Source organism: Pipistrellus hanaki (genome assembly GCF_964339955.1).
Source record: "Pipistrellus hanaki genome assembly, chromosome: 4".
Lineage (NCBI taxonomy): Eukaryota > Metazoa > Chordata > Mammalia > Chiroptera > Vespertilionidae > Pipistrellus > Pipistrellus hanaki.
The window spans coordinates 69,875,932-69,885,712 of NC_140506.1; the positions used below are offsets into that span (position 1 = coordinate 69,875,932).

Consider the following 9,781-nt stretch of genomic DNA (forward strand, 5'->3'; position numbering starts at 1 on the left):
CACACCCTGCTAGTTAGTGTGTGTTTTTTTATTATTATTATTTTTTATAATTACAGTAATATCTGATATTAGAACTTGAATCCCAGAACTGCTTATTACTATTTTGCAGTTCTAATTAAAGGTTACTAAACATTTTCTTTTCCCATTAAGGCATTATGTCTTGCATAAATTGCCTGTCAATGACAGATAAGAATACACTATGACCTTTCAAGCATTTGCAATAATTGATTTCTTAGGGAAGAAACTCACTTGCATCCTGAAAAAGAAAAACAGCATAAAATTTAAGGGAAAGGTGAGGCTTGAAAATTCTGAATTAATTAGAGGGAATGCAGACTGATGGAATATGCAATGAGAAGAGGCTTTGGAGTCAGGGTGTCCTGGTTAAAAACTCCAGCCCCACAATTGGCTGCGTGCGGCACTGGGCAAATCACTTTTCCTTCCTCCGTTTTCTCAACTGTGAAGTAGGATCATAGGAGGGCCTGTCCTACAGGTTTGTGATGAGAATCCAGTGGGATACATACGTAAAGTGCTCAGAATAGTGGCTGGTCCCCAGAAATTGCTCAATAAGTGTAACAATGAAGTTGATTATGATGATAATGACGGAGATGATGCTGCTGCTGATGATGGGGTTGGTGATGACAGTGACCTTGAGGGGCCTCTGCTGTAGCAAAGCAGGCTTGTGTTGGCCATTGGTTTGTGAGCCTTTCGAAGCCAGAATATCCAGAACGAGGAGGAGTAATTGGCAGTTGAATAAAAAGTTAAAAAAAAAAAAAAAAAAAGCTGGACTTTAACCCATTTAACTCATCACAAAGATGTTCACTCACTTCACAAGGAGCAAAACAAGTCACCAATAGCCTGGAAATTGCCTGGGGCAGTGATTGCTGTTCTTGTCTTCCACCCTTCTCTTGGAAGTCATTTCTCACCTTGCAGATTGCTGGCCAAAATCTGGATTCGTTTGAATAAATGTTATTGAAAAATTACTTTTGATAATGTGTCTGTAGTAAAACTAATAAATTTCGTGTTTCATCTCTTGCCCATCGAGGGTTACCAGACTAACATACCAGAGGAATAAGGCATTTTCCTAAACTTCTAATAACATATTAATTATATCAGAGATAGTATTATACAAAAACCAGGTTGCAAAAATTATTGAGACTTGAATTTGATTACTAGGTTCATTCCTGTCTATCTGTTGGACTCTGGTCCCTAGTTTCTTCCCTGTGAAATGGCGGTTATAATTATTAATTTCAAAGCATTTCTGTAAAGAATAAACAAAATGGCAGCTTCGGGGCTTGCTACATAGTAAGTGCCCAGGAAATATTGCTGATATCATCTCCTTTTTAAAATTATTACTATGGTTGTTATTTATAGAATTTCCATTATGAGCAGTGGTAAAATCTGCATAATCCAAAAGAAAAGTAGCCACCGCTCTAACCAACCAGGATGTAAAATAAATTTAATATACTTTCTTCACATTCCATTTCTTTTTTGTTAGTTTTCCCCAAGTAATTTGCATTTGTGGCAGACTGTGAGAAGATGTGGTGTTTGTACTCTGAGCACCCAGAGCAAATGATGTTAAACATAATAAAAGAAGTTCAGAGGAAAGGCAGATGGGCAGAGAGTTGTGTTGGTCAGATGTAAATTGGGTGCGGATATTAACAGTTTTAATCAGATCACTGAGGATGCCTTTCTCTCACAGGAGAACCTGGACTTCTCATCTCCCGAGTGACTGAAAAGAACCCCTTCTTTGGCTACGTTGGGAATAAAAAGCACACGGAGAAGAAATTGCTATGTGACGTTTTCAAGAAGGGAGATGTTTACTTTAACACAGGAGATCTAATGGTCCAAGACCACGAGAATTTTCTCTATTTTTGTGACCGTCTTGGAGACACTTTCAGGTATGAGACCTCATCGGTTACCCTGCCTGTTCTGTGACTGGGAACTGTGCGCTGAGCAGGGCCCTGTGGAAGCGTTATAGACCGCATGCTCTTCACCTTCGGGGCAAACTCAATCATGTCTCCCCATTTAAAAATCTACCAGCCTTCTGTTTCTAGATTGAAATATAAGTTAAATTTTGATGTCAATTTTTATAATTATTTTAATGAAACCATTTGGTCCAAATTAGTAAGCTCCTTTTTCTTAGCATATCTAATAGGTACACATATATGAAATCTAAATGGTAGGGTTAAAACCAATTTGGTCAAATATGGTCCACTTCTTGACCTAGTGATAAAAATAATGAAACAGCAACATTTCCCTTTCTAGATTTTCTTTCTTAATAGTTAAGATTACTTTAGGCTTATGACATTTTACTTTCCTAATCAATGACGATAGAACAGTGAAGGACAAACAATAGACATTCAAAAATTGCTTAAATAAATGAATTATACTTCCTCACTTTCTTATACCAAATAAGGAGCTCACACTATTTAAAATTAAAATTATTTTAAGGCCTGCTGGCGTGATTGAGTAACTGAACATCAACCTCTGAACCTGAAGGTCGTGGTTTGATTCCTGGTCAGGGCACAGGCCCAGGGTGTGGGCTCAATTCCCAGTGTGAGGCGTGTAGGAGGCAAATGATCAATTATTCTCTCTTATCATTGATGTTTCTATCTATCTCTACCTCTCCTTCCTCCCAGAAATCAATTAACATTTATTTTAATTAGAATAAAATATCTACTCCTATGTACTGAAAGAGCCAAAGGGATTAATCCCTAGAAATCAAAAGGGTTAGGTACAGTGAAAGGCAACTAACTATAGCTTTTCTTTCAGTTTTTTCTATCTGTCATTAGAGATAGGGGGCATTTTCTACTCAACTGTTATAATACAAAATAAAAAGGATTATCATGCTTTTATTTTTATGACATATCATAAAAAAAAACATTTTTCAGTAAGCAGTTTATATCCCTGAGACATAGATAAAGTAATTTTAACTAAAAAATAGATACTGGTTTTGTTGAGTTATCAACAAATTGGTTCCTTAGAATATGTATTTTGTTTTGAAAACTGCCATTATTTTTCGTTACTAGGTGTTTGCACAGAGACAAATGCAAGGCACTAAAACTAAAAGTGGGCACCTAGTTCTTCTGATATAGGTGTACTAACTGGCACTTGTGTTTTATTTAGATGGAAAGGAGAAAACATCGCAACCACGGAGGTCGCTGATATTATTGGAATATTAGATTTCATACAAGAATCAAACGTATATGGTGTGGCAGTGCCAGGTATGAATATATTTTGGGTTTGGGAAGGATTCTCAGAGAGAATTATATGCCAACTTTTTTTAGTTTTGCAATTCAACATTTCTTACTAATTCAACATTATATATATATATATATATATATATGTATATATATATGTATATATATATGATAGTTATCTCAGTCTTGTTATGGCAAATAATGCCCTAGAGCAAGCTAACCAACTTCATGGCCACATCAGGGGAAAGGAACCCATTGAAATTTTTATGATTTTTGCTTTTTATTTTAGTGTGGGTTGATTTTTTTCCCATTGAATTTTAATGTATGTGTTTGTTTTTAAGCAGAGCTCAAACATTCTGGTCAGTGACTCACTGCTTTTCAATAGTCTATTATTTATCTCTTTCAGACGAGTTTATGCATGCCACTAAACAGAAACTTGTTCTAGTTTAAATGTTTAAGAACACTGACTCGTAGTTAAGTTGAACCTCTTAAAAATATTTTTAAATTGTTTAGCCTCACTTATCTTTATAAAAATGCATGTGAGGACTGTATCGTCATGGTGGAAATGACAAATAAAAGTGACCAACTTGCTGAAACCGGTTTGGCTCAGTGGATAGAGCGTCAGCCTGCGGACTGAAAGGTCCCGGGTTTGATTCTGGTCAAGGGCATGTACCTTGGTTGCTGGTACATCCCCAGTAGGGGGTGTGCAAGAGGCAGCTGGTCGATGATTCTCTCTCATCGATGTTTCTAACTCTCTATCCCTCTCTCTTCCTCTCTGTGAAAAATCAATAAAAATATATATATATTTTTTAAAGTGACCAACTTGAAATCACGGGACTCCTCATCACTGTCTTTTTTTTTTTTCTTTTTCTTTTTTTTTAACTGACAGTATTGTCGGGTGGATAGGGGAGTAGAGGAAGGGATGTTACTCTGAGAGCCAGCCACTGGGTGCTGGGGAAAGGCTGCGGGAGACTCCGGTCCCCCGGGAACTCCCACGGGTGGCATGGCACGCAGGAGGCGATCTGTGGATGTAGCGAGGACAACACCAGCCTCGGAATAAAGACACGCCCTTTGTTATTTGCATTGATGCTTATTATGGACATTTCTCTTCTTAATACATATTTCTTCTTAATATTTTATACTAGTGGTGGCAAGATGCAAATTATGGGTCATTGACGGTGTTTTCCATTCCATCTATTTCATTATTGTAGTGCAGATATTTAGGATTAGACTCTGCCCTTCCTTGTTCCTAAATTATTTCTAGGGGATAGAACGTTATGCTCAGGGAAGGACCCACTCATTTATGTTACCGTTGCATTGTCATTGCTGCAATATGTGTAATGTCTCCCTTGACAACAATAGTATGCAGGACTATTTTTAAAATGCACCTAGTACTTGTAAATAGACTCTATTTCAAACTTCTTTTTCAGATTGTGAAGGAAAAGCAGGAATGGCCTCTATTACATTAAAACCAAATAAGTCTTTAGACTTGGAAAAAGTTTATGAACAAGTTGTAACATTTCTACCAGCTTATGCCTGCCCACGATTTTTAAGAATTCAGGTAATTTTACTTATCCATTAAATTTAAAAACCAGGAATCTAGGAGATTAATTATAAAATAAGATTTTATCTTTTAGCTAATATGTACATTTTATTTATATTGGAGAATTTGAAGAGCGATGAAAAGCCAAATTTTTATTGAATAATTATAGAAGGGGGAGCATGATGACATGCTAGGCTGTCTTTGTCTTTGTCCTAGTTGTAGAATTGCTCCCTCCCTGTTGGGTCAAGATCTCAGAGACAGCGGCAACCGAAAACCACATTTTACACATGCCTTCTGAGAACATTTCATGCTGTGTGCCCAAAATGGGGTTCCACCAAGCTGACATCAAGGTGTCTATAGGAGGTGTACAGAACCTAAAGGGAATTGGCTTTAAGCAATTTTGCTTTTAATCTTTGTCCTCATTCTGTCCAAAATATCATGTACATGAAATACATATTTATGACAGTTGAGATGACATGGCCCATTGGCCAAGCAATGACTTGGCTATAAGGATTGCCACAGAACCCATCTGGGATTTTATATTTTGGAGGAATTCTGCATTTATTTGTTTTGAGAAATGGGCTTTTTCTCTTGTTGATAACTAGACTAAAACACAACAAAAATAAAAACACATTTATTCAGCTACTGAGTAATTTTGCTTGCTCATTTCATCAGCCATTCATCTATTTAATATTATGCTTTAAATTAAATTTTCCAAATCTAGTACTCATCATCTCTCAACGTCCAATCACACAATTTTTCTGGGTACATTTATCATATTGCTGTTATATTTCTAATAGCATGATAGATGGGATCATATTTATTCTTAAAGCATTTGCTAAGCAGTCCTTATGGTCAAGTGAGTGCTTGGTCAATGGGACATAACATCGGACCTGTCATAAATACATCTTTCATTTACATGATATTTTTCTTTTAAGAGCTTTTACATACATTATCTCAGATTATTTTCATATCATCTGAAATACTAAAGGTAAGTAAATATGAAGCAGAAATAACACATTTTTAACTGATTCACATGCAGTTGTAAGAAATAATACAGAAAAGATCCTATGTACTGTTTACCTGGTTATCGCCAATGGTAACATGTTTCCAAACTGATATTGACATTGATACAATTTGGCCATCTTTTTAAACTTTTCTGTTTTACTTGTACTAGCGTGCATGTGTGTGCATGTGTGTGTATTGTATGTGTGTGTGCTGTGTGTATATGTGTTGTGTGTGCATGTGTTGTGTGTGCATATGTGTTGTGTGTGTGTGTGTGTGTGTGTGTGTGTGTGTGGTGTGGGAGGAAGAAATGTTCCTCTAGTCTCGGTTCTTCCAGCTGGTCTAATAATTAAATTTTCATGAGACAGATTACCAAGAGAAAATAACCAAATTTTATGCATACATACATCTGGGAACCCACATACATGAGAGCCTTAGTGACAAAGTTAAGATGAGGTACATGTGGCATTCTGAGCTAAGGATGAGGTAAGGTTCATTGGAGCTTCACAGAGGAGGAAGTCCGTTTCCAAGACAGTAAGAACAGGCATTCAGTAATTAGGAATTTGCCCTGCCATATAGATAGGTCGTAAAATGTTATTTCTGGTGATAACTTATTATGGGTAGGCCCCTAATTTAAATTCTTTAAGGGAGACATAAATTTTCTCATGAGTCCTCAGGGTCTCATTTGCCTTCAAAATAATTCACATGCCAAAGTGGCATACCTTTGGGAGGCTTGTTCTTAACCCCTTCAGTCTTAAGTTCCACACACGTTTATTAGCTGTGTAGCTTTATCAATGGCCACAGTCAGGATATGAACAATTTCATACACAAGGATCCTTCCATGTGGTCCTTTCATGACCACACCCAGCTCCCTCCTAACCCTCCCAATCCCACTGGAAACAATGTATTTTAATGAAGTAGGAAGTTGAGAAATCATAATATTTTAAATATTTTCTCTTGGGACTACTTAAATTCATTGTTATTAAACAGAAGAAGTATTTTGGCATAGGACTCCTCTAGAAGACTATATCAGTGTTATACAAATTTAGAAAGTATTTTAGCATCATTAAGCACCTAAAAGTATTTGGGCCATGACTGTTATGTTTAATACAGTATTTACTATAGTTAGAATAATGCATGACACTTCGTTGTCAAAATATTTATTTAATAAATGAGTTATGATCTGATATAAACAAAAGTATCTGACAAAAAAGTATCTTCTGAAAAAATGAGTAAAACAATTATTTTATTAAAAATCTGGTTAGCACTAATTTTAAAAGAATTCTCTTGCCAATAAATTTACAAGAAAATTTTAAATGTTTTATTATTTAGTATGGCTGGGAGAAATTAAATTGATCCTTTAATTTTGAAACACAAATTGTTATAACCTCTCTAGGAAACTATGTGCTAATATGTGATCAGACTATTAGAATTTGCATATATTTTGCCATAGTGATTTTATTCCCAGAAATTTATCCTTAGGAAGTATTATAATCAAAGATTCTGAGATGTTTGGTAGGAGCGGGGAGAGAATGCATGAGGTCAGGGAAAGAGGTTCAAAGAGAAGTTGAGTCTAGTACTTGTTTAGAAGTATAAATCAAAACAACCAAGTTACTCATAGAACTCCTTACAGACTCCACATGTCACTGATTTAAACAAGGTTGCCTCTCCATGCTGGAAACTGCCAGAGATTCCCTCTTATCTCCTTTAAATCCCTTAAAACGAGCTTTTTAAACTTTCTAGATTCGTGGTATCTTTAATGTCTCAGTAATTATTTTATGACACTCTTGGACCAAAAAAAAAAAAAACCTAAACATTTGTTTATTCAGCGGTTAGGCCAAAACAAATTGACAAGTATTTGGGTCTAACAAATTAGTTGCCATTTGAAAAAATAATGCACATAAAGTGAAATAAAAATACTTTTATCTCATTTTCAAATAACCGCAGAAATAAAGATGTGTACGTTTGGTGTTGCACAACTCTTCAAATTTTGGAATTAGATCGGACTGAACAAACCCAACCTAATTCCATGTTCATGTTGATTTGGATTTTCTTTTTATCACAGCCCCACTGAAAACTGTTTCACAAAGACATGACATTACTGAAATGAATGTAACGCAAACTAACATTAGAGTAGTTGTTTCTAAGTGGTGACTAACAGATGGCACTGGGTTCATTTTGAAAATTTAAAATATTCTGTGGAAACCCTAGAAATTCACTGAGGTACCACAATGCACCTCAGTGAACAGCTTGGAAACTCAAGTTTTAGATCATTCTTCACTCCCCCTGGTTGTTATAGTAACCTGCCTTATGGAATAGATATCTGTCTTTTCCATGCTTTATCTTCGTGTTTAACAGCATTCTCTGTACATAATTATATTGACACTGAATTGAGGAGAAAAACCTATGTGTCTTAGACATATTTATAATCCGTTGTAGTCAGTTATTAACTATGTTCATAGTTTTTATATGTTGAACAAAGTTCACAGCTAAATCAAGCTAAAGATTTAAATGTTTAGAGGCCAAATTTTTATTTTTTATTTATTTATTTTTTTAATATATTTTATTGATTTTACACAGAGAGGAATTGAGAGGGACAGAGAGTTAGAAACATCGATGAGAGAGAAACATCGACCAGCTGCCTCTTGCACACCCCGCACTGGGGATGTGCCCGCAACTAGTACATGCCCTTAACCGGAATCGAACCAGGGACCTTTCAGTCCGCAGGCCGACGCTCTATCCACTGAGCCAAACCGGTCCCGGCTAGAGGCCAAATTTTTAATTTCTAATGTTTTATTAGTAGTAATAAGTAGAGATGGCCATTGGGTCTGAAAATGTTGTAACTCTTTATAGTCTATATTGTTAAACATGTTACTTTTGTGGTATATATCATATTTAATGATTCCACTAATCCTGGTAACTACTTTATAGGAAAAGATGGAAACAACAGGGACATTCAAACCAAAGAAGTTTCAGTTGGTGCAAGAAGGATTTAGTCCATTGAAAATTTCTGATCCGCTTTACTTCATGGATAACTTGAAAAAAACTTACGTTCCTTTGACCAAAGAACTTTATGATCAAATAATGTTAGGTGAGATCAAACTTTAAGGTTTCTTTTATGCACAGCGTTTTCAAATGCTTTCTTAGGAGAGGTGAGAGGAGAGTATGTGGTTCTTCAGCATGAAATGGAGGAGAGGATCTGACATTCATTAAGCCCGTGCGGTATTTCCTTATTATGCAATAGCTTTTCTTTAATTAACTTTAATTTGCTTTAATAACAGATTTTAATCATCTTTTTTTACCTATATGGGGAATATGGGGATTCAATGCATAACTAAATATTTGCCTTAATCACAAAACTCTTAATAAATAAGTAGCTATTGTCTAGATACTTACTAAAAATGTACTTTTTAACATTTAAAGTTTCTAGTTTTGAATAATTAAATTACTCAAATACTTAATTTTTATGTGCCCTGTCCTGTAATTCAATAAAACCATCTTCATTAATATGTTTTGAGGTTCTGTTCTGATGTTTTGAATGATAAATTCACAGTCAAAGGAACCTGACTGACTAAATGCATGCACTCCCATCTTCCTCATCTTAAGCTCACATTAAAATGGTAGAAGAAATATAAAACTTCAAAGCGGGAAAACAGGTAAGTCCAAAGGATTTAGGGATTTTTGAAGATATATAAATGGGATCAAATTCACAATAAAATCAAATAGAGCTGAAGGAACCACTAATAATACATGGAGAGAAGCGACTAGAATAACAGGCATTGACACCAGGATCAGAGGCAGAATGGGCACTGAGCATGGCAGGTTTGTGAGTGGTTAAATGGGAAATGTCCTACAAGGACAGTGTAATTAGCACTTACCTCAATCCGAAAGCACCAGGCTCCAGGGTTCTTCAGCCATGAGAATGACACTTAACAAAGTGAGCTATCTTGCATAGGAGGGGACTATTTGTTATTTATTCCTTCACAAATCCGTATCACATCTGAGAGGTATATGCAGAGGCCCTAGCATAGGA

General features: G+C 35.7%; 1 protein-coding gene across 1 annotated transcript in view; it reads left to right on the forward strand.

The window, feature by feature from the left end:
• SLC27A6 (solute carrier family 27 member 6) overlaps nt 1-9,257 on the forward strand; it is a 50,130-nt gene extending 40,873 nt beyond the window's left edge. The window contains exons 7-10 of the mRNA XM_084881403.1: nt 1,700-1,898; nt 3,127-3,224; nt 4,631-4,761; nt 8,680-9,257. Coding sequence (XP_084737529.1) covers nt 1,700-1,898; nt 3,127-3,224; nt 4,631-4,761; nt 8,680-8,856 — 605 coding nt within the window. The 3' untranslated portion in view covers nt 8,857-9,257. The remainder of the gene's footprint in view (nt 1-1,699; nt 1,899-3,126; nt 3,225-4,630; nt 4,762-8,679) is intronic.
• Nucleotides 9,258-9,781: the final 524 nt, after the last annotated feature.